The sequence below is a fragment of the Motacilla alba genome, chromosome 8 (assembly GCF_015832195.1).
Source record: "Motacilla alba alba isolate MOTALB_02 chromosome 8, Motacilla_alba_V1.0_pri, whole genome shotgun sequence".
Classification (NCBI taxonomy): Eukaryota; Metazoa; Chordata; class Aves; order Passeriformes; family Motacillidae; genus Motacilla; species Motacilla alba.
The window spans coordinates 3964064-3989814 of record NC_052023.1 but is presented as its reverse complement, the minus strand read 5'-3'; the positions used below and the strand labels follow the sequence as shown (position 1 = coordinate 3989814).

At 40.3% G+C, this 25751-nt stretch overlaps 1 protein-coding gene across 26 annotated transcripts in view; it reads right to left on the bottom strand.

Moving 5' to 3' along the window:
• DAB1 (DAB adaptor protein 1) overlaps positions 1 to 25751 on the bottom strand; it is a 414543-nt gene that overhangs the window by 98763 nt on the left and 290029 nt on the right. For 8 of the 26 annotated variants that reach the window (XM_038144725.1, XM_038144718.1, XM_038144723.1 and 5 more), the window contains one exon: positions 5632 to 5831. The exons of 11 other annotated variants lie outside the window; for them this stretch is intronic. In XM_038144725.1, the coding sequence (XP_038000653.1) occupies positions 5632 to 5698 (67 nt within the window). In that variant the 5' untranslated portion in view covers positions 5699 to 5831. 7 more of the 26 variants (XM_038144715.1, XM_038144731.1, XM_038144721.1 and 4 more) reach the window with 6 other exon arrangements.

Genomic DNA, 25751 nt, shown 5'->3' with positions numbered 1-25751 from the left:
ATTACTCTTGAGATAAATTTAAATTTTGCTGGATTCCATGAATCTTAGCTACATAATCATAAAAATAAATTAACCTATGCCAATGTGACATCTTGAAACGCCTCATTATGGTGATGATGCTTTAATTGTTGGTAGTTGATCACAAAGTTTTTAAAAAGAAGTTAATTCATTAAAAAAGTAATCCTCCATCACTATTCAATTCATTGAAAAAGTAACCCACCATCATAGAAATTATTAATTTAAACTGAAGTTCCAGCCTGGAAACATAGCTGCAAAAACTGCACCATGGTTTCTGTGTGTCAGCAAAATTGTAACTTTTACATCCATCAGAAACCTCCATTCCACTCTGGAGTTTAGCAATGATTAGTGCAAAGACTGGATTCAAATGAGGTCTGAGAAGTCCAAAACAGGACTGAGGTAGCATCAGGCACCTCTGATGGAAACTGACAATGACAAAACGTAACCTCGTTTAAAGGCTTCCTATCCCCAAAGGCTTTTAAACTAACTAGGTAGCTCCTGTTTGATCTTAGTCTGACAAGAGTTTTGCTCCTGGGGATGCAAAGGTTTTCCTTTAGATAGTTAGACATACCCCAGCCTCTCATTAGTGCTTAAAAGGGCCAGGAAATAGATGTGACTCTGCCACAGGCCCAATCCGCACGCGAATGATCCTGCAGCCACTGCTTTCCTTTTAATCAGCACTCAGGAGAGATAAAATGGGACAATTAAGCTTTTTGCCATCGTGATCCCAAGAGGATCACACTCAACATCTCCCACCTCCAAGCCAGCCCTGCCACGCAAACCCCCCTGGTGTAAACTCCTCACCTGGCATGAACCAGCTCTCCCTCCTGGAGCACAGCTTGGGCCCCTGGATGTCCATCCAGCCTGGACACAGCACCCAGCTCCAGGCCAGGAGAAGACCTCCAGCTCCAGCAGAGCACGTCCCACCCTCCCCTAAATGTCCCGTTCCTACTGGCTGGGTGCAGCAATCCCCAGTTTGGCATCCTGCCTGCTCTGAGCTGCCCCCAGATGCCACGTGCTTCCCACACACTCTGGAAACCAAACACAGGGAAATCTCACCCAAGGGGACCTGAGCATCAACCACCATCCTGCTGAGTGCCAACGTGCCCAAGCTCCTCTCTGAATGTGCTTCCATTCTTTACAAGCCCCTGTCATTTTTAAAATTGACTCAGGAGTCTGATAATGGAGATACAGTGAGAGATGGAATTGCAGAACAAGCCCTAAGCTTTACATAGAAAAATTACAGAATTTAAGTGCAAGAGGAAGAGAATAAATCTCTAGAAAAGTCCCCTGGCCTACCCGAAGCAGACACAGACCTGTGCTGAAATTTGGTAGCCTGGCTCACTTCCTTACTGACCTCCCATTTCAATTTTTCTGTTCAGCTAATTTTGCAAGAAGGGATTTTCCCAGGCAGTTATCAGTGTGAATTCAACATCAATGCAACACATTTCCCCCAGAGAGGTTTCTAAATCAATTTTAATTCCAATAGGCTCAAGCAAATGTTTTCAATTTGATTCAATAATCTATACACACTTGCAACAAGGCTTTTCCCCCATGTACTACAAGACAAACATGGTTTATGTTTTTAACAACTCTGGCTAATAAAAAAACCTCTAATTTCCTATCCTGAATGATACAAACATAGAATTTTTATCCACATCTTAATGAACCAGATGACATAAACAAACAAAATACCATTAGCATTTAAGAGCATTAGTTATACCATTAATTCTCTAAACACTTCTTAAAGAACACATGACTTCTGGCAAACTCACCAAAAAAAAAAAAAGTATCACCAAAAAAAGTCCTCAAATTGAGCTTTCTAAATTTCCTGAGAAGTTTTCACCATTTCCACTTAGAGAGCAACATGAAACCTCTCCAGGAAAATGTGAGCAAAAAATAAAATTACAATGAAGTTACCAGCAGATAGCAGCAAGAGTGGCATGAAGATTAGGGCTGGAGGTGGGGGATGGCTGAAATATAATCTCCTCTAATAACACCTAGTGCACTGTAAGCCTGTAAAATGGAATAAAAGTGTAGCAAGGAGGGCTCTGGAGGTCAGGGTGAAACACTGGTCCTCAAGGGACAAGGAGCTCCACAACACAGGCAGGAAAAAGTGACAATCTGAAGAGGAAGGGAGGTGCCTGCCTCACTTCTGTTCCCATAATGGTATTTCCAGGTCAGTTAAAATTCCAACCCCTCTTCCAGGATGGTGACCAGGAAGCATTTCTAGAGCCTACCCAACCCTGGATCCATCAGATTAATATGGGCTGAATGAAAGGCAAAATTTGTACCTGGTTTTTCAATAGCCTGCTTTTAAGGTTATCTAGGGTGATAATGTTAACATGCAAAATTACAGTCTGATATGATCATGTAAATATTGAACTTACCCACAGAACATCAGAGCTCCTCAGCTGTGATTCTGTGCAAACAGCAGCTTCTGAGAGGCTTTTGTATTTAAGTTCTTGACACTGCCTCACAAACCAGCTCAGTGACAGTGGAGACACTGCAGAGCTGGCTATGACCACAAAGCTCATGGCTGTAAAAACACCATGCCTAAAGAGAAGTGCTCCAAAGGGAACTGCTCTGCATCTGACTACAGAAAGAGCTTCCTGTGTGTGCCCAGCACACCAAAGGAATATTTGGGCAAATCATTGCACCAGCATTGTCATTTGCCCCACCTGCAGCACAAATCAAACTACTTCCCTGTCACCCAAAAGTCAGCAGTCCATGCAACAGAGCCTAAAAGCAGTTATATGATATCCTAAAGAAACATCAACCACACACTCCACCCTTCTGGCAGGGAGTTAGTCCATCCCAGCAGCAAGACTCTGCATTCACACTCACCAAATATCATTAGACTTATCCTGGACTTTTTTCCTAACCTGTCCAGGTTATTAAATTGTTAACTAATGACATCACAGTGGCTTTAACTCAAGGTAGGCATTATTACCACAAATGTACAAGTCACTGCTTTCTTTTTGGCCACTGTACATCAGTAAGAAGAGCTGCTCACATTCATCTGACACTTTATACTCCTTTCTAGCCATACACCTTACAAATCATAAGAATTAAGCTTTGTTTTATTACAACATCCCAAATGAGAAACACAACCTTACTGGATGGTTATGCAGAGGGAGAGAACTAAAGATTAGCTGACTCTGCACAGAAGATTTAGGCTGAAATCAGGAAGAACCCAGTCCCATGCTCCATATCCACACTAATCCACAACCCGTTAGAGTGACCCCATACTTCCAGAGATACAAACATGGGACAGACTTTCCATGCAGTGCTGGGAGCTGCAGAAGGCAGGAGAGCTACCAAAACAGTGGATGATAGAGCAAAAGAGGCCTGCCCCTGCTCTGGATGGAAAGGGATGCATGGCTCCTCCAGAAGTGCAACAAAACACTGAGCTGAAAAAATAAAAAACACCAGAGCTGAAATTTCTGTTTATACAGCAAAGACTGATTTCTTGGGAATACTCAGTTCCATTGCATAATCAAACTCATTGATTAGCAACATAAAAAACTTCATGTTAGCACTTGCTACCTGCCACTGCTCGCAGTTAATGAACTTGGGAAAAAAAAGGGAGAAAAAAAATCAGTGTTTTTCATGTGTCCATCACTCCCACTATACAGAGGAGGGCTCCTTTGTTGGAACACAGGGAAGTGCATACAACTCAATGACAAGTAAATGAGCACACCAAGTTTCTTTTGACTCTGGTTCTGTGGGATTTGAATAGCACACAGTGTGTGCATTGTGTACCTTGTCTGGGTGAAGCATTCACTGCCCCAGCCCTGGGATGGCTGATGGGATGGATGCCTCAGACTGCACAGACAGCACTGAGCCAGAATGACCCTGGGGATGTGCCACTGCCATTGCCTGTCCCTTCCAGCTCTCCAGACACTCACATCACTGCCACACAACATATTTTATACTCCCCCTCGGCACTGAAGGTAATTTTCAGAATTTCCATTTGGGGGATAGAATCAGATTTTGGACAGAGAAGTGTTCAGCTATTGTGATTTATGGAAATGTTTTTACAAGTTGGATGCTGAAAATTTTATTAACATAATGTCAAGTTCCTAAAAGAGTTGTTTGCTTGTTTCAAAAGTTTCAGCCTCCAGCAAAAGAAATAACATAGGAGACACACATCAAAAAGATGTTATCCATATTGCAAAGAAATGACATTTTTTAATTTCCTGCCTGCCCCCAAAAACTGAATGATCATACAACCAAACCACTTTAACTTTATTTGCCTTAAACATCTTAGATCACATTCTCATTTACATCAAAGTTCCCCTTTCCTTGCCTTTCCCGACTGGAGCTTTTTTATCTTAAATGAATCATTTTTGATTTCTGAGTGTAGGCCTAGAGCAGTCATAAGGTTTTTAAACTATATTCCTGAACAAACACTTGAAATTTTTTAATTGCTGTGTTTTCTACAAACTCTAGGATAAAGATTTCAGATACAAAAGCCAAAGGGAACACGAGGCCTGAGTGCAGTACATGGTTCTGCTGCCCAGCAGTTCAAGTTAACTACGAGTAAAATTTGCATTATACATAATAAAGTTGCATTATACATGAGTAAAATTGCATTACACATATATAAGCAAAGATGAGGGGTTTTTTGTCTTAGGAAAATGAAAAAAAATCCTCAGAAGTAAATGGCTAAATGACACATCCACAGAAAGAACTCCAGAGCTCACATGAAAGTTCAAATCTTGCTGTGTTGAGTATTAATACTATTTAGTATGATTATTTTATTTTTCTTCTACTTTTTTATTTGATAAATTAATATTAAATCTGTTTTCAATCTCAGTTTCATGTGTGCATTTTAAAAAATAACCAAATATGGCTACACAGAGCAGCAAGAACTACCACTAGAATTCAAGGTCTTGGGCTCCAAGTTCATCAGTACTTAAAACCATAAGCAATAAAAGTACTAATAAAAATGCAAGGAGAAAAATCCCTACTAAAAATCTTTAAACAAGGATAATCACCAAATTCATAATGTCCCATTTCTCACACTTATCACTCCAAAGAACTGCTCTACAGTCTGAGGCAAAATTGTAAATACAAATATGAACTAATCAACCTTGCATTTCTCCACAGCTTCTCCTTAAGTTTGAGTTTTCTTCCTCCTCATTTATATTTCCCTATACCAGATTACCAGATTAATTAATCCTTCCACAGATTGCTACTGAGTTCTCTAACTTCACAAAGTGCCAGTAAAATTCAAACTCCAGGAACAGAAAGGGCATTTGAGCTCTGGTTAGTTGAAAACAAAGCAGAAAAAAAGCCATTAGAGGAAAATGTGTTTTATCAGCAGAGAAAAAGAAAAGTGATCTTTTGTTGAGTAATTTTAAAAACAGCATTTCTCTTTGTGAACCATAAATAATATGCAATTTTTTCCTCATATTTCAAAAGGATATATTTTTTATGTCAGAGAATCAAACCCTGTATTTCTGTACCAGACTTCCACTGAGCTTAACAAATCCCACTTTCACTGAGCACACAGATAACACAAGAGCCACAGATGTGCCAAAGGTGGCTGATGTAGGAGCTGATTAAAGTACAAAACACACAAAATAAAGAGAAATGAGTCACTACCTTTCTTTTTGGAGTCTTTCTTTGTGCTGGTTTTCACAGCCACTTGAAGTTCTGTCTCAGTTGACATCCTATATCCTTAGTCCTCTTCACACAGATCCAGGATCTCAGTCAGGCTCATTTAGAACGTCTCTCCAAGAGAATAATTTAGCCTTTCAGATACTATAACCCAAACAGTTCATCTCATTCACTCCTTTCGAGTGCTGTTATGGAAGGAAACAAAAAGGAACAGTCATTTTCTGGGTTTAAAACATGAAAGGAAAATAAAAAAGCCAAACCACTGCAAGGGAGGAACATACGAAATTCTCCATCTACAGAGCAAATTGTCCATTATTTTAGATGCTTAGGCACAGTTATCTGTGACTACCTCAAACATCTGTATTTGAGGTGTTTTGGCGTATCTGAGATGCCTTCACAGCCTAGAGACACTGCTCAGGGTGTAGAGAAGACCAGCACTCTGGACCAGCAGCTGGAGGACAGAGACCACAATGCAGGAAGTAGCTGGAAATGTCACCAAAAGCAAAACAAATCTGCAAGGACTCAATTCCTAAAAGCACCAATTCCATATTGCCAGAGAGTAAGTACAGCTTTTTACTACTCTAATTCTCTTTCAGTGCTTCATTCTCCTACTTGAACAAAGACAAATGAAAAATGTATTCATTGCTCATGCTGAGAACATCATACTTTGCCACTCCTCTTGCTTATGATAATGTTTCCAGTAGAAAAGACTCTGTCTCCACACAAACAAAGCTGTAATTTTAACACCCATCTAGTAATCTTTCTTGCAAAGATCTCTGAAAATAGTTAACTAAACCCATGAAATGTAAATGGGATAGGTGCAAAAAGATAACATCTAGAGAGAGAACATTTAGGGAGAAAGCTGTGTACTTTTTGGGGACAAAAGTGCACCAGGTGCAAACCCACAGCAGGAATGTGCTGGAGCAGGACGAGGGAGGCAGGACTGGGGATGTCAGGGCTCTGGAGGCAAAGAATGCACAAAGAATAAACATCTAAGCCAAAAAGAACCCATTGCTCCAATTCTCACTGCTGGTCCTTCCTGCTTTGAGGGATGAACCACTTACTCGAGCCAGTCTGTCGAGGGCAGAGGACCAGACTGTCCTGAAGCCATTTGTCAGGATGTTCCCTCACCAAATGCATCTTCTCACTGCCCTTTCTTTTTGTGAGAAAGTTCTCATTATTAGCACAATTACAGAGAAGTCCATCTGGCCTGCTGGAACAGCTGCCCACTTATTAAATAAGCATTTAATAAAGATATTAACCCAGCATATCAGCTGGTTAGATGGCCAGAGATTAACTGCAGTTAGAGTTATTTACTAATGTCCCTTCTTTGTCATTTAAGAAAGTAACAGACTGCAAACACTGGAATAATTTTGACACTTTAAATCACTTTTCACAGTAAGGGCTGTGAAGCCACCAGTACTTTCAAATCCAGGCTCTTTTAACATTTTAAAATGCTTCAGTAACATTACACTGCCATGCACCGTCTGAAGTGATTTAATATTGCTGAAGTGTGTCAGGGGCTTTCTTTAATAAGCTCTTCAAATCTGTCTGTGTATTATAGAATATTCAAAGATAGCTTTTCAAAATCTGCTGAACTGATTTTGAAATACAAAATTCCCTGTTCCCCCCTCTGTGGAATCTGAATAAGCACTGCATGGCAAAAAAAAAAAAAAAAAGGAGGAAAGAAAATGAAGTGAGGCACAAATTGAAGTTGCAGTGATTGCTGAACACACCTGCTTGGTGTAACAGACCCGAATAAACCAACAGCATCTCGATGAACCTTGTCAGCTGAGAAAAGAGTAGGAAAGGACAAAGCAAATGAAGGCTGGTCAGGGAGGGAACAGCCCCCAGAGTCAGGCTTCCAGGAGCTCTCTGGCCAGGTCCATGGACAGGGAGATGCCTCTCCCCAAGCACAGCTGCTGGAGCAGTGCTGGGGGGAACGCCCTCACCCTCCTCACTCACGCTTCAAATCCCCCCACGAGCAGGGAGAGGAGCTCTGAGCAGAACAGATGTCCCTCACAACCCCCATCTCCTTCCCCTCCCCCTGCCTGCAACCCAATTTAATAATATTTAGTTTTACAGCACAGTAGGGATGCATCAGCCTTTACAGCTCAATGGCACTTACTTAAAGCATCTCTCGAGTCACAGCTGGATTGACAGTTTATTTTTCGAGAATTTGGATTTATATTTACCCAAAGGTTAACTGCATAACTCTACAAGGAGCACTAACATGAGCCACTTCACAAAAGGGAAATGTTTATAATAGGTCCACTTATTAAAAAAATAAATTAAAAATAAATACCAAGTACCCCTGGGGTCCATAGTTAAGCAAGTTTTAATGTCTTAGAAGGCCATTGTGGCTACAAACCATCAGGAATGTCATCTCCTGTTGTCAGCTATTTCCAACAGGACAGCTGAAATAGTAGCATCTGAATGGCACTGAATATTTTAAAGTAACAACATATGACTGCTATCTCATCTGAAACTCTCCAGAAAAGCTATATTCCCTCGAGGCTATCCCACTGAGTAATATTTTTTAAAATAAATGCATGTCTGTTTTTGGACAGGTTCACATATTGATTTACTTTCAAACCTAATCAGGTCATACTCTCGCAGGCTCATAGATCCTTGAATAAAGTAATAGGTATCTTTGTAAAGGAGCACATAAACATCTGTCAGGCACCAGCCATAGCTCAAACTGAATTTGCTACAGAGACAATTCCTCCAAAAGTATAGGTCTTTATGTAAGCCACATTAGTAAACTTTCATGCACTGTCCATATTTCAGCCGTTTATTACCCAGATGAGAATGGCAGTCAATCTGCTCCTCACCGCAACAGCTTTCATTGTCTCCTCCAATCTAGGTCACCGTTGTTAAATACCACAGCCTCCCAACTGTGGGAAGTACTGCAGCATGTGTTTTATCAATGAGATGCTATTTGCTTTGATCAGTTCTGCCACATTTCGCTCCCTGCTCTAAAGACAAAATTTTGTTAGCTGCATTTCCAAAAAAAAAAAAAAAATTTAAAGAGTCCATCGTCTTACACATATCCATCCACTCTAACAATCTCCTTGTGTGCCTTGCTGCTGCTCCAGCTATTGCAATGTTATGTGCATGCCTCAGCTTTTCCTAAAGAGGATTCTGAGCTCTTCGTTTTAACAAAACACTGACATTTTCCGTGGCCTTATTAAGTGGCTACAGCAGGAACACAATCAGCGCATTCTGGAATTAACTGGCTCTTAATTCCAGGAGAAGTTCTTAAGCCTGCGTTCTCTATTACTCCTACGCCAGCAAAAAACCTAAAGCCTTAGCAAAGAAATATTTCTGTAAATTCACTTTGCAGTTAGGATTAACACAGGTTGGACCCTTTATGCACGGGGAAATGAGTCCCAAGCTCCCCTCGCCTCCCCCACACGCCTGTGAAACAACAATTTCTGTCAAATCATTTGTCTTTTCAACCACGCTTCAGCGAGCTCATGTAGGGGTTATTAGGAGACTTCCCTTGGCCCAAGTTATGAAGGAGGTCAGACAAGATGATCATAATACTTCCCCCCTGGCTTTCAAATACATGAATTAATTAATTTTCTTTGGGAGTTCAAAACTTAAGAAGTTCCCTCCCCTGAAACCAGTTTCCATCTGCTTATATAAAAGAAAAGCAGTCTTAGAAAGGATTTGTAACTAAGCCCTAGCATTCCCTAGGTATTTAAGTTCTCCACAGCCACAAAGTGGGATTTGACAAGAGGATGGTACCTCCCAAACATTGGTTTGACAAAATAAAAGCAGTGCTCCCATCCTTAGCTCCTGCTTTTATGCCTCTGGAGTCTCGCAATTAATTTTTTCTCCTCCAAAGCACCCAACATAATTATGTTGATGCCCGTGGTTTTACAAGTGTTAAGCAAAGCCCAAACATACTAAAAGGGTAAAATGTAAGTTAAAATAGAAGTGAAGAGTACTGTGATCCTGAAAACTAAAACCAGTTCAAGTGTAAGGGTCTGCAATCCTGGGAGAAAATGTTACTCATCCACTTCCCACCTGCCCTCAAAGCCTAATACAGAGAACAGCAGTGGGACCACACACAAACAGACAATGGAAAACCCATCCTTGCCACCAGTGCTCTTTGTACCCTCCAGGGAGGGGGGCCAGGAAATCCTCTGGTGCTGCTCACACTGTTTTGTACTCATCAGCTCATTTCCCCAATGGTCAGGGCTGGCGAACATCAGAGGATTCATCTGTCACAGCAGGCATTGCACTAATTCCAAACGGGAGCCCAAGGGACTGATCCAAAACCCACTGATACACTGCAGCTAACAAGGCCTGCAAGTAAGGACCAGAAAAGGAGCAAGCTGAGGTAAAAGAGAGATTAAGACACTGACACAGAGGAGAAAATGAGGAAGAAACAAAAGCAAACTGGAGAGCTGTCGGTGACACTTCATTACAGCAAATTTCTGTAAAGTGTTTAACAGGACTGTGCACTGAAATTCTGGCTGCCCTGCCACAGAAAACAGCCTCTGTTGGATTGTCCATGGGTCTGTCCCTCTCTTCTGTTTTACCACTTGCCCCAGAACAGCAGAATGCACTACCTCCAGTGACAAAGCCAAAGGAGTCTCTTTTATGGCACTCCATGCCGAGCACTGCCTTTTCCTGCCATTTCTTTACTGGTATTTCTGCAGCCTGTAAAGGTGAAAGGAGTTTTACTGTTGACATGCACAAACTGAGATACTACACAAACATTTATTCCCCTACAAACCCTCCCCTGGAACCCAGCACCCGTCATCTCCCACTCACTTCCTAAATTACATGGCTTTTTAAGACTCACAGCTGCCTCCAAATCTCATACTCAGTTTTGTTTGCTCTAAAATGAGCGTGTACTTCCTTCCACTCCTGATTTTCTATATATTATAAAAAAGGAACAGGTTTATGTCCTTTATGCAGTTTTCTGTACTATGTCTGTAGTGTCTTCCAGAACAACACTGCCAAATAACCCTTTCTAATTCATCCAATATCAGAAAAATACCCAGTACTCCAACCACAGGATTTAATTTCCCTTTGTATTTAATTGCTGCAGTTGACTATATTCATAAAATACTTCTCTTATCTCCCAAAAACAAGAAGCTCTTTTTTAAATAAAATCCTACATGAAACTTAGGCTAATAACACATTTTATTAACTTTATTATGGTTTAAACTATGCTTCATTTTTCTGTCTCTAGGGCATCTTTCAGGCATGTTACCCAGTTCCTCAGATGGGGTAAACAGCACCACTGAAGCTGATTCACCACTGAAGAGCATCTTGGCAAAAAACTGACCTATAAAATATTTTCTAAAGTAAGATTTTTATTAGTATTCCAATGACGGCAGGAATAATTACTGAAATTCCTCCTGGAAATCACTCCATGTCGTGGTGAATACTGCACTCCACTCCACCAATTATTCACCAGAAGTGCTGTGAATTTTCTACTCACAGAAAATGCTGACCATATTAAAAAGAAGCTTTTCAAAGGAATGAATTGATTTCATCAACATTTTTAATGGCAAATTACTAACATTTCATTTTAATATTCCAGTTTCTATTTTCTATTATACAGGGCAGCACTCATGCAACAAAGGCAAAATAGAAGACATGGACTTGCTTTAAAGGATTTTTGAAATATTAAAGGTATGGCATTTGAATTCAGGAAAAACGACATCTCCTCTGCCCATGGAGCAGGGAATGCAACTTCAGCCCAGAGAGCTGAAAACCAGGAACAATCCCAGCGTGCTGGGGGTATAGATACTGCACTTATCATTCCTTTAAGTGCACTTTCTGACTCAAAACTCCACTCAGAGTGCTTCTGTAAGCTTTAGCAGGGTATCATATCAAAAAGGAGCAGGCTTAGCAACTCCTCATCATTCCTCTGATAACACGTTAGCAGATAACAGAGGAAATCATTCAGATGGGACTAGAGATTGCTCAGTGAAACTGAATTACCTAATGCTTTTCCCCTAGGAATTGCTCTACTCCAAGACTTCGCTACTCCCAAATTCCCACACTGCTGACCCTGGAGCAGAAAAGAGAAGGAATTTCTGATCACGCTGTGCAAGAACAAACACGAAACCAAAGTCACAGCTACTCCAAGCACAGGCACAGCCAGGCTGTGACGCGAGCCCCAGCAGCAGAAACTGCCTCACCTCCACTCCAATCAATAAAGTCACACCAGCACAAAATCAATGGCCTTGCATTTGACTCATATTGGCTAACTCCATTGATTTTAATGGAGTTGGAGTTACACCAATTTCATGCTGGTGTATCTGCATTAGTGTCAGAGAAGTTATGCCAGCATGACTGATGCAAACACCAGCAGACAAACCAACCCCTCTCTGGCTAAAATACAGTGTCATTAATGCCAAAGCCACGAGAAAATGCAGATCTGTACATTACCCAAGCAGGGCCTTTGGAATTATTTTTGCAAAGCAGAAGAACAGCTCTTTTGTGATCCTCTCAACACCAAAGAAACAGGGACTAAGAAGGCAAAGAGGACAAAGTACACAGTTGGGATCACAGTATTCTGTAATTAGAGCTGTTAAATGATTACTAAAGTGCAGTGGTGCAATCATCACACCAAAGGAAAGGGAGAAGTGTGCAGTCAGGAGCATCACCAGGGAGAAGGTAAAAGCAATGTCAGACACCATGTTTCTTATTGGAATGCAAATTCCTCACAATCAGAATCTGTGTATTCTAATTGGAAGAAAAGGTTATGGAATTAAACACCTCGCATCCTGGACAGCTCAGCATGTTTTGAACTGGCACAGTAAGCCTCAGGAATCTTGTTCATCTCCAGTCCTTCACAGAAATATCTTGATTCAGCTCTGATTTTTGTTCAATTTCAGGACCATTTTCTTAATATTTCAAGTGAAACTGAACTCAAACTCACCTTCTCATTCCTTTTAAATAAAATTCCTTTTAAGCACTATAACTTAAGCTATACTTTGAAATCTGAAGTAAAGTTTGGAGTGATGCCTTACACCAACCTCCTTAAAGGATGTGAATTTTGCACCAACTTTTCCAGGTCCCTATGAGATTTGTTCAGCCACAAGAGCTGACCTGTACATTGTGCCCTTCCATTTTCTGAAGCTTCCTGACACTACAACAAAGCAAAGCAAACCTTCCTAAGGCCAACAATAACAAAAAGCCCCTTTGCCAGGATTTTATTCACTTCTATTTTTGATCACTCAGCCCTTGTTCCCTTGACTGTTAAGTATTAGGAAAACTGATCAAAGGAATTCACCTTGCTGGAAATGGACTTTTGCTTTATTACACCAAACTCAACCACCTGACTCCTACCAAAGTTCATTGCCTAGTGCAGCAAAGGGAAAATGCAAGAAGCTTCTGGGACTGTCTGAATTCACACAAACAGGCAATAATCACTTCTACATTCATGTTCACAACTAACAAATATCAGTATTTTGAACTGACAAGTGAGCTAAGTGTGGCTTTCCAGCACCTGAAGGGAACCCTCAAGAAGACTTTTCACAAGGACATTTAGTGACAGGACAAGGGGGAACAGCTTCAAACTTACAAAGAGTAGGTTTAGAGCAGAGATTAGGAAGAAATTCTCTCCTGTGAGGGTGGGGAGGCCCTGGCTCGGGTTGCCCAGAGGAGCTGTGGCTGACCCTGGATCCCTGGAAATGTCCCAGGCCAGGCTGGACAGGGCTTGGAGCAGCCTGGGATAGTGCAAGCTGTCCCTGCCCATGGCAGAGAGGTAGAAACTCAATGAGCTTTAAAGTCCCTTCCAAACCAGGCCATTCTGTGATTTTCTGATGAGTTTTAGCTGCAGAATTACTTTTGACCATTCTATTAGAATAGCTCACTCTTCAAACCACTCCTGAAAGCAATCCCACAGGATTGCTGGGATGAACAGCAGGCAGGCTCCTGCATGCTACCAAACAGAAGTATGTGAGGACAGCTGCTAGATTTTACTGGAGAAATTTCAAGTAAGTACTTTTCTTGGAATCACCTGTTCTCATCTCATTTGTATCAGATTAGGTTACACACTGCTCCACAAATGCCTCTGCTTTCTATCAGTAGGAGCACTAACCATTTTCAAAGGGAAGAAGCATCTTCCCCAAGAAGTTTCCATGCATTTTCTGGTTAGAGGTAAGATTCAGCAACATTTCTGAATAATAACAGACAGTGCTCTTCCCACAACTGCAAAATACACTAAAAGAAAAAACAAAGCCACACGACTGTCTGACCCTTGGAACTGTGTGGGCCAGGTGTTGTTTGCTGTATCATAATTACATACAGAGGGACATCCATAGAGGGTCCCCATTGTGGCACAACCAGGTGTGCATGACCACCTCTCACCCTAACAGGCTGAAAGCCCAGCTGACCAGGTTACAGACCCTGCAAAAGGAATCACTTCCAGGAAAAGGAATCACCAAACCACTGCCAGGCTAACATGTCAGGGAATAAAAAAAAAAAAAAAAAAAGGGTTTGATTATTCAGATGGGGAACTCTTAAGCAGTTAAATGAGTACAAGGATCTGCATGAGTGGTAACACATCAGAAAATAATGCTTATTTTCGAAATAATTTTAAAAATCACCAAGCAGCATGCAGCGAGGAACCATTCACCTTCTACTGTCATACTACAGTTTATTCTCTCTTGGAAGCAATTACAGGACAAATGCCAAGCTACAGAAGGTATTTTTCCAGCAGCAGCATCTGGCTTCTTGGCAGACTCCTCAGGCAATTTTATTGGAAGCTTTAGAGATGCTGTTGGGTCAGTCCTGGTTATATTGCTTCGGAACTGTCTGGCAGATTCCTCTTCCTAGATGTCATAATCCTTCTGATTTACCTTGAAGGAATTAGCACACTTTTATCCATTTCAAAACCAGTTGACCTGCAAGGCATTTTGGGGCTGCCTACAGAGACACAGTAAAAGTCACTGGTGTAAATCCGTGTGTCTTTGAACCAGCAGAATTTCAGCACCCAGTGCCTGATGTATCATCAAGGAAACAAGGAAGCCATGCAAACATTCTGTGTGCCTGTGTTATCAGTAAATCAAGTGCATTCTTTATGATTAAAGGAAAAAAACACAAGATGCATGAAAGATTAACTAGTTAAAAAAAAAAAAAAAAAAAGTAGGAATCTGCTCCTTCCAACTCCTCCGTAAAGGGCAGGAGGGGCTAGTGGAAGGGGAGACAGAGATGTCTTCTGCTTCCCCCATATCCATCCCTTCCCCCTTGCCAGCCTCAGCTAAGATCTGCATTATTCTGCAGCTGTGATCATGATTAATCCTCATCCAGAAGGATGAAAGACAGGATGCTGGTTTTGCCCGCCCTCTCTGCCTACCAACAAAATCAAGTCCACAACAGAAAGGCTTTCTGTCAGTTTGGGGCTGTCCTCTGAAATTCATACAGAGAAAAGGAACAAAATGCTATATAAAGTGGATTTATAGTCCGTAACACAGGTGGGACCTTCCTACTTATAAAGACTTTTGTGCAATCATTTACATGAAATATACTAGATTAAAAAAAAAAAAAAAAAGCAGATGTGCTCATTAATACTACTTGTTTTTTAAAGGCATTCCCAGATGTGCTTGGATTTTTTTTTTCTTTCAGAGGGGTTTCAGAAGCTCCCACAAAATCCTGTACCAGGTTATTTTCTAGGAAGAAGAGTCCCAATGCCCAAAGGTAAATATTAAAGGAGCAAGTAATGTACTCTATAATTTAATAAAGGACTACAGATCTTGGATTTTCAGTAACAGGAGTATTCACTGAGCAGCCTAAGAGCAGACTGACAGCACTAAGGAAGATACACATATCCAGGTCAAACAAAAAGCCAAACAGAGCTCTGTCATCAGTCCAGTGCAAATAAATCCAACCAGACACAGACTTCAGACTTGGCTAATGTGAATTGACTAACAGAATTCCATTTTATGCAGGGAAAAACATGTTCTGATTGCGAGCCAGCCGTGCTCACAAGATCTAAGTGTAGGTATCACTAGGGCCAGGTGAACCATGAAGTGAACTAATCTGAATTTTGTCCATATCAAAGATTTATCCTGTCCAGAAATTACCTTCCCAAATTTAAACCAAGTATTCACTCTCATTACTGCCTACACTTTTTGAACATTCTTATTAATTAATTAGAATTTCTGCAGAAGCACAGTACTACAAGGCAGCCTGGGCCTTAAAACTCTGGGCTGTGTTATACACTGAAAAAATCAATTATTTAGGCTCCAGTACATGAACAGAAGTTACTGGCACAGTAGAAACCAAGCCATATTTTAGGGGAGTTGTAGCACAGATTCCCTTGTTTACCAGCTGGTTCCTCTGAAGTGCTGAGCAGTCTCCATGATCAGGTGAACATTTGGATACACAGTAAAAACTGAATTTCCAGTGATGCCCTAGATTTCACTGACTACACAAAAGAGATGAAAGCTGCACATAGAGGCAAACAGAAGGTTTCCAGGCTGCAGCAAAGATCTAAAATATTTTCATGAATTGCCTTTGATTCTACAGTCTCAACAAGGCCTGTAAACTGAGAGAGTGAACAGGAATAACTATCAAATGGGTGCACTTCAGCACAGCCAAGAAAATCAATTAAAAATAGAAGTAAAATGTTGCTCTCCCTTGTACACTGCTCTCCTGAAACACCTGGCACACTTAAAGCAATGTACATTACATTCAAGGCTAATGTACCCTGATCTGAATAAAGCCCTTGCTGTAATGAGAAACAGTTGTTTTGCCAGGCAAGTTTAAAGCCAAAAGGTGAAGAATTCCAAATCCAATTAAAACCAGAGGGAATTCAGGAATGCAGAATTTAATTACTCCCCTTGGAAGGCAGCCAGGACCATGGGTTAAGCACCCATGGCCTTGTGAAAGGGCCAGGGGAACTCAAAGGAATTCCAGTGGTCAGGCCCCCAGCTCCTTTCTCCTTTGAGCAGGGCACCTTTGGCAGCCACTGCCCAGGAGCTGAGCCCCAGGAAGAACCAGCTCCTGAATTAATTCCAGCCTTTCCAGCAGCTCCTGCCTCCCAAAGCCCAGCATCAGGCAGGCCTGGCCTCGCCCAGCTTGTGAAAGCAGGCAGGCTCTCAGTACATGCTGGGGCTGCAGACGATGCCCAATTAAAGCCATTTGGATAAATACAAGCTCAATGAAGTTACTGCCTATGCACCACTTCAACATTTTGGTTCCGGTTTTTTTTTTCAGATCAACAGACTAAATGGCAGGCAGTAATAATACTAATTTTGGAAGAAGTGTGATGTTTGTGTTACCCGCTCAAGTTAATTAATGAAAATAATGACAGAGTTACAAAATCAGGGATGATTAAGAACTTGAAGACCATCCGACCCATTCCTCTGCCAAGGAGGATTTGTTCTTAGCAGCACATTAATTCTGTTCTTCAGAAGACCTTCCCAAATCACAGGAACAGCAAGAGTCCCATCAGAGGTGTTCACACTTTCAGGCTGATTCAGAGGAAGAAGTAAAACCCGGGAAGAGAAATCCCACTAACTCCCTATCATTATTCTGAGTTAACTGCTCAGAGATTATCTTGAGCAATTATTCTCATCCCTTACTGCACACACATTCCAAATACCTGTAATCCTCAGTCTGTCAGTGCTAAAGCAATCCATCCCCTTCAGGTAAAATCTGATGGTAAAATCACATTCCACTGGGTTTAATATCCCACACTATTACAGTCTCCATTATTAAATAGTGCTTATTAGTTTGTACTTACAAAGTCAGGGAGGTGTGATTTTATTGCTTGCAAATCATCCTTACGTGAGTCTTACGCTGTACTTACACTTCACTCTGCTCTTCCAGATAAGCTTTTTGCTTTCTGCATATTTAAACAGTAACTCTAATTATCCCTACTTGATTGCCCTCCTCTTGCAAAGCCTTTCCACAGGATCATCTGCAATGAATTCTTCATCCTACTTAGATTTTAAGAAGCCTAAGATACATTAAATTCTTTAATTTTAATAAGAGCATAGAGTTGTTTCTTTGAAAAAAGAAGACGCATAATGGGTTTCTTCCTCAGATATATTTTTATCAAAAACACAGCAAGAATGGCAGAAAAGTGATTCATATTACATTGGGAATAGTAACATGACAAAACAGCAATAAAGTAAATTAAAAATTAAAAACCAAAAACCAACCAACCAACCAACAAGAGACTGACATGGTATCACATTGGCAAAGAAAAGTTCACTTAATTTTCTAAAAATATTGCTTCTTCTGCAAACAGTCCTTAGAAGAATTTTCTAGATTTATTTCAAATCACAGTTGTGAAAACACTTTATACTTGGAACTCACAGGTACACAAAGCTACAGGCACCTACACAGGAGCTGAAATTAATGGTACTTAATCCCTAAACTCAGGTAGTCCAACCAAGGAAATGCACATTACAGTAGCCCAAAACAAGTCAATAAAATTTGAATTAAACCTAATACTTTTGACAAGAAATTTATAAGTCTTTCTGACCATTTTTAAAGAGATTTGGTTACTGATGATGTTTGGTTTAATTATAGGGGTGTCTGGTAACCACGATGTGTTATGAGTTCTGGGTTTAGCTCCTTATAACTTTACCAGAGTGAAGTTCCAGGGCTGACTTCTTGCATGACACACACAGGAGCAATGGCACACAGAGTTCAACCTCCAAGACCTTGTCCTGCTGCCCCAAGGCATGAGATCATCCCTCCTCCTCCTCCTCCTGCCCTGCTAACCAAGCAATGGCCACAGACAGTGACTGCCTTTAGCACCCAGCCCTGCCTTTGATCCTCCAGCAGGGACTGTGTGTACCCAAAGGTGTCACAAGAAAAGAGAACGTACTCTGTGACTGCACACACAACTTTTCATTCCACCTGGACAATGATAGATTCAGCCTCTCTTTACTGATGCGCTTGGCTCTGGAACAGTAATTTACTTCTTTTTTGTGTGTGTGTGAGTATTCCACACGGGAAAAAGCAGCAGCACAGGTGTACAACAACCACACTGCAGCACCTTCCAGAATTCAGCTGCAAAGCTGCATTCCTTCAGCACCTACTCCTGCAAAAGTGACTTCAGCAATATGGGATTTGGGTCTGGCAGCAGGGACTCTCTTTCAAACATGACTTGGGAAAAACAGGATAGGGAAGGAAAGCAGGATGTTCAATTCTAGCTGTGACTTTCAGGTCTCTGTGTCAAAGGGGTGTCAGAAAGTGCTTGGAAAGACAAAACACAGACCTGAGCTGTGAATGCTCAGAGCATTCACTACTTCATTAAATACTAAATTATTGAGCACTGTTTTAGTAAATAAAACCAACCAACCACACAGAGACTTCATGGTGCATCTTTAAACCAAAGACTTCCTCTGGGAAATAATCATAATTCCATGCAGAGACATCCATAGAGGGTCCCCAATGTGATGTAACCAGGTATGCACGACCACCTCTCACCCTAACAGGATGAAAGCCCAGCTGACCAGGTTACAGACCCTGCAACAGGAATCACTTCCAGGAAAAGGAACCACCAAACCACTGCCAGGCTAACATGTCAGGGAAAAAAAAAAAAAAAAGGGTTTGATTATTCAGATGGGGAACTCTTAAGCAGTTAAATGAGTACCAGGATCTGCATGAGTGGTAACACATGAGAAAATAATAGGGAATGTGACATTCAACGAGAAAAGAAGTCTTTCTCTCATCTCCTCTAGTCCTCCCCATGAATTACATCCCACTGGAGATGTGACACCAACTCTGGAACACAACAAAGTAGCAGGCTCAGCCCTGAGCCAGCTGATTGCAGGTGCAACACTGAGGAGAGCAGCATTCCCCATAAGGAGGCCCAGCTCAAGGTCTTGTGCTGTCCAAGATGATGACAGAGAGGCTGAAGATAAAGTTACACTGACTACCGATGTTGAACACCTCAAGGCAAATACTTCATATTGTAATAATCATTAAAATACTGGTTTTTTTCACCAAACACGCATTCCTATCAGGACTGAAGTCAGGAAGGACAAGCAGGTTATCAGCAATCACTGGTGAGGAAGCTCAGCTTTCAGTAGCACAGTAACCTTCCAGCACTCTATTCAAGAAAATTTAAAATATTATTGGAAGAATAATTCTGCCTGAAGCTCAGTAAATAAGTCCCAGATTTTTTTATATGAAGTAATTTGATTCTATTTTTAGCCTTTAAAGAACATTTGGATTAACAGATTGAAAAAAGTTCATTCACAGCTTTAAATATACATATATATGAATGCTACAAAGTCTCTCCCCTGCTGCCCATAAAACTAACAAAATCAAGGCAGAAATTACATTTACACAGTCCTGAAAATATTTTTAAATCATAATTAACGTGTGATTTCATATTATTTTACTTATGAGCCCAAAGTTGTATCCTGAATGCTATTTCTATAGAAATTGAGTGCCAAGTATTACCAAGTTGCAATTTTACTGTCTATGTAAAAATTCCCTGGCAGCATTCAGCCAAATTAAATTTAAAATTAAACTTCAAGCCTTTGCATGCCACCATAATATTTCAGGCAAGAATTTCAAGAAAGGGAAAGCAGAAAACAGACTGTGCATATACTATAGTTCAAAATAGATTTCTCATGTCAAATGGCACAGTTTTTCCTTTTCTTCCATTAAAGACTTATTTCAAATCTTCTGCTGAATACATTTACATGCCTAATGAAACCTCCTCAGTGATTCTTCTTGAATTACTCTATATGCTTTAACACTGCATACACTAATAGTGTACACATACATACAAATGCACACATAAATGCATGCACTCATGCACACAATATTCATGCAAAAAGAATTAATGGAATTTTTTGACTGGATGCTACCCCCTGTAAATATGTTAAACGTGAACAGCGCTCATGGCTGGGTTCATTAACTAAAAATGCTGCTGTTGTCTGCACAATTCATGTTGCTCATGTGAGAAGGGATGACATGTAAAATGCCAATTTACAGACTCAGTTCTCTTCAATTTACCATCAGGGTTCTCTCTCCATGAGGAAAGTCAGGGGTCACTCACTACAATTCTCAGGGAATAACTTGGGCTAAGACCTCGTTCAGCACCTGGAGGTAAAACTCTGCAGGGAGTCTTCTCCAAGAAAAAAGTGGAGAGCAAAGAAAAAAGGAATGTTCTGAATGAGCTCCAAAACCATTTTCTGACATGTTCTCATGGAAAAATAATATCCCAAAAGCCACAGTCCACTGACTGGCAAACATCCCATCTTCCAAGGAAAGAGTCACTATATTTTAATTAGCAGCTGATGTAGATAACTCTTCTCACAACTTCAGCTGTTCATCACCTACTTCTCCTCCAGTCTTCTTCCTAAACTCCCTGTCTCTTGAGCACCTGCAGTCAGCTCACATCCTGTCTGAAATTCACTCTGAACACACAGAACCAAGCATGGAACTTCACCTTATCCATTAAGTTTGGACCCCGTGTCCCCATTACAGGTCGATGCAGCATTTGATGAACAGATACAATTAAGAGATGACCTTCAAAACCCCATTACTTCCCCAACCCAGAACAGCAGCAGTGCCACCATTCCCTGAAACATTCTAAAATTTCACTCCACCGCAGCTGTACCAGCTGCCTCTTCTACAAATCCTTTCACATCCAACTACTTCAGAGACCACAAATGCTAACTCGCTGCTCAACGATTAACAAATACTTTAATAACTGATGTATTTACAATTTCTGAGCAGGTTCATCAGTGGTTTTGCTTCCTTTTCCTGGATGCACCTCTGTGCTGTATTTAACTTCCCACAGGGTTTCACCACCTCTCTGCCCCTTGGTGTACAAACTATTTTGGTTTCAAAGGTCTCTTCTCTACAGGGCAAGTTTTCAGCAGGACTTCAACGCCTTTAAATTCTTTCCTGTAACCTCTGTGTTAGTTTATTAGAGCAGTCATTAAGGCTGAGCACTTTGAGGCTGATGGGTTTATTTAGGCTAGCCCAACTCCAGCTAATTGCATTCAATCTGACATTCTCCAAGCACTGACAGTCCTCATTCAAGCCGAGTGTGAAAGTTTTTAAATTAGCTTTCACAGTTTGATTCACAGACAGCAAATGCAAAATGGCACAGGATTAATTTTTTTCCCCAACAACACAGTGTAACAAAATAGCCCAAAGGCTATTTTACTTCATTTGCTTTAACTATTAGGGAAGATTCACAGCACAATGTTCCAACAGAGACAAAAGCTCCAGAGGACTTTCAAAGCTCAGTATTGCCCCCATTAATTAAAGTACCATACGTTTGTACAGCCTTTCCACTTTGTCACTGGATGTTAAAATGAAGTCTAGGCCATTTCAGACAAGCCACAGCCATTACTGCTTAAAACATGAACATACCAATACATTCTTTTCAATTTTATTACAGATCACATTTTTAATACCTAATAAAGTATGGCACTGGACTTAAAATGGGCTATAGGGAAACCCATATTTTCTCGGGGAAGTAAAATCCTGACTTCCCATGTAATCTGACAATGTGCCACTGGATCACTCTGCCTTCATTTGCCAGACACAAGTTAAAAAGAAAACCAGAATATTGAATTAGCTATTGCAGAAGTGATTTGGTCACTCCCACCAAAGAGTGGCAGAGCAGGATGGAAATTCAGCTTTCTTGGCACTCTTTATTATTGGGTGTGTTTGAGCAGCTCCATCAACAAACTGAAAGCTTCATTTTAGGCAAACCATCATAAAATACTCTACACTCAGTATTTAGGAGAAAAATATTTCTCCAGTCTCAGAGGAAAAGTAAAATCTCCACTAAGAGTTTAGTTTATCTCGCCAAAGTACATATCACAATATTTTACATAAGGTCCAAAACTCATAAACAATCTTTAATTCAAATTAGTTCTAATATTCTAATAACTAATAATTCCAATATAATCCAATAACTGTACCAACTGCAACTCACATAACAGATGGGGAATTACCTTAAGGTATGAAAATTATTTATAGTGAAATTTAAAAGCAAACTTTTGCATGCACAGATAGATTCCAGCTTCATCCTCCACATTCTAGGTATTTACAGTCAAGGATACATAGGTCACATCTGACAAACTGTAAAGTCAAGGGCCCATCTGTAAATGTCAAAATGTTAGTCACTGTGGTGGATGGAATTCAGGTACCTCTTGCCAGGATTCAGAGTAGTAACCTCAAATATCAACCCAGTTTTAGGAGTATTTTCTATTAAGAAGTTATTTACTTGAATTATAGTGATTGTATATATAGTAAAGAGTATATTTATGATATTTATTATGAATATAATATAGCAAATATTTTGTAAATAAGAAGCCTTTTTTCACAAGCAAAGGATGTGAGGAAATGTAAAAATATTACAAAACAATCCACTCTGTCTGTTTAGGGAAATTCACACCCAGACCTAGGAAATAGGAATTCTGTTGTGATTAGAATTAAGTCAGAGCCCAAATCAGGCAGGAGGAGCAAGCTGTGAAAAGTGAGCCCTGACAGTGCTGGGCAGGCTTGGACAGTGGCCTTGGAAGCAGAGCTGTCACAGTTGGCACACGAGCACCACTCCTGCTGCCTGGATTAAAGTGCATTTGGGTACAGCTACCGAGGCCAGAAATGCAGCTCTCCATGGTAATAGAGAGCAATTTGGAGATGCCTTTATAGTCATTTCATGAAATCTTTTATGATGTAATGAAATGAAAGATGAAATTCGCTGAATTAAACAGATCAGAAAATCTACGTTAACACTGACAAAATACAGAACAGTAAAATATATTATTTATAAAAAAAAACTAATTTTCTTATGCCTTTAGACCATTAGATCTTGTGTGTAACTACAAATAATATAAATCCTTACACAATAATGAAGCTTTACACCCTTTAAAATAAAACACAGCCCACCATAAATGGAACTTCTTGGATGGCAAGCACAACTCAAATGCTCCCTGAATTAACCTCCAAAACTTATGAAGCTTCATCAACTCAGAGGGCAAATAACCACAGGTTCCTGGGGAGCTAAACTTGTCATAAACTGCATAAAAAGAGAGACAATCCGATTGTCACTGGAAGCAATGAATACATTCCTCAGGTCTCTTCATGCCAGGTGCTAAGACACCTCAGAACACATTCACCTCACACACCAATGTTTGCCAATATCTGTGCTTAAGAAACTTTGAATTCTGTTCAACTGTAAAAATGCCACAGTACAATTGATCAGTGCTGATCATGAAAGTGTCCCAGAGTATTCTCGTTTCTAAAACAAAGTAAGACTGAGAAAAATTCTGGATTTGGTAGAAGTGAATTTTGAATGGATTACCTGCCATTCCAGAGCAGGGACAGAGCATTCACAAGCATCTGCTAAATAAAGTTTTTCCCTCCAGCACAGACACTGGCAGTAGTTGGAGGTAAAGACATTAAATTTCAGCATGATCTTGACTATTCTTTGGAGATTTTAGTGAACAAAAACAATTCCTGATAATAAAGACTAAGGGCCAAAGCAACTTGTATGAAAGCCATTATGAAGTGCACTAAAGACAACAAGCACAATATACTGTACATTTCCTGATACACCTCATCTGTTTTGACAGTTTTACACTTATTATTCTAATTTTATATTTGGATCCTTAAGCTCTTCAGACAATTTGGTTTCTTCTTTCCTCTGGGCACAGTAAGACAGGGACCTGATAGGACCAGCAGAAACCTTGTTTTGACAAGTATTTCTGCAGAAAAAAAATGAACATGTGCATTCAGATCTATCTTCACACAGCCAAAATGGCTTCTAGATTTTCTACTTTCTATTAAGTGAACATAAATTGCAATCCACAGATATAATAATGCCTTTGAGTTCCACAACCACTGTCCCAAATAATAATAATTTGCCTCAAATAATAAGGAAAAAAATCTAGAACCATCAAGTGTGTTTAACAGAGAAGAGGGAGCACTGCTGAAGATGAGGAAGATCAGATACGAGGAGATGCTACAGACCAGCTGTTTTCAGAACGCCTGAAATTAACAGCTGGCAGACAATTGTTGGGGTTTCCCACACAACATGTCAACCTAAAACATTCTCATGTAAAAGCTTATAGTGCTAATGACAACCAAAACATCTCCTTTTAAAGGCATTTTGTTTGTTTCAAAATAACATGACACTGAAAAAAGTACAGCCCACATCCTTTGTGAGGCTATTTTTTCTCCATTTCCAACTGGAAAGCTCAGTTTTGGCCTCTCTGGGACACAGTTCCTTGAAATATTGGAGTTTACTGCTAGGGATGGGCAATATTTTATCTTTTTGCAATTGGCAGGAGTAGATTTCACTAAAGGATATCAGGGGCTGTTTTTAGCCTGAAATTACCTAACAATGCTTACCTAAATCAGTTTATTACCAAACAATATGCTTTACATTTAACTGTCCTAGTACAAAATGAAGTCATTGCTCAAGTGGCAAATCCTCAAAATGAGCGAACATGCTGAGTTTCAGAAGTGTTTGGTTTTCTTTCAAGGTAGTATCAAGCTACTTCTGTTTTCTCACTAAGTTCAACGCCCTTTTATTTTGATGGCTCTGAAAGAATCATCATGAAGAAACCCTTCAGCTCTGCTTTGAGTTATTCCTACTTCCAAGACAACCAGCATGAAACAGTAGCAAAAATCCAAGAAGTGCAATTTCCATAGGATGTCACACTTGCATGAGTAGCTGTTAATGGCAGCTGCAGCAACCAGAATATGAATTTTCCCACTGTGAAAATTTTAGAAAGCAAAACATAAAAGTGAAGGCAGCTTTATCATTACCTGCCTGTTCTCATTTCAGAAAGCTGGTTCCCCTTACCTTCTTTAAGTATCTACTAACAATTTTTTTCATTGCAGTTCATCTTGAAAATTAATCATCATAAATTTAAAACCGTTTTCTTGCACATCTGTCAGGTTGGTAGTGCTATTTCATTTATTACAAGACCACATGACGCATCAGAGCTCAGTATTTGAACATGACATATTTTCACTTTGTTGTGATACCACATTCGAAAATTGTTCCTATCAATCTTTCACTGGAGCCAAAACTTAACTGTCTTGTTCACTGAAACATTAAATGCCAAGTCACACAGATGAATAAAAGCATTTGCAAGATGCAAACATTTGCAAAAGTTTCC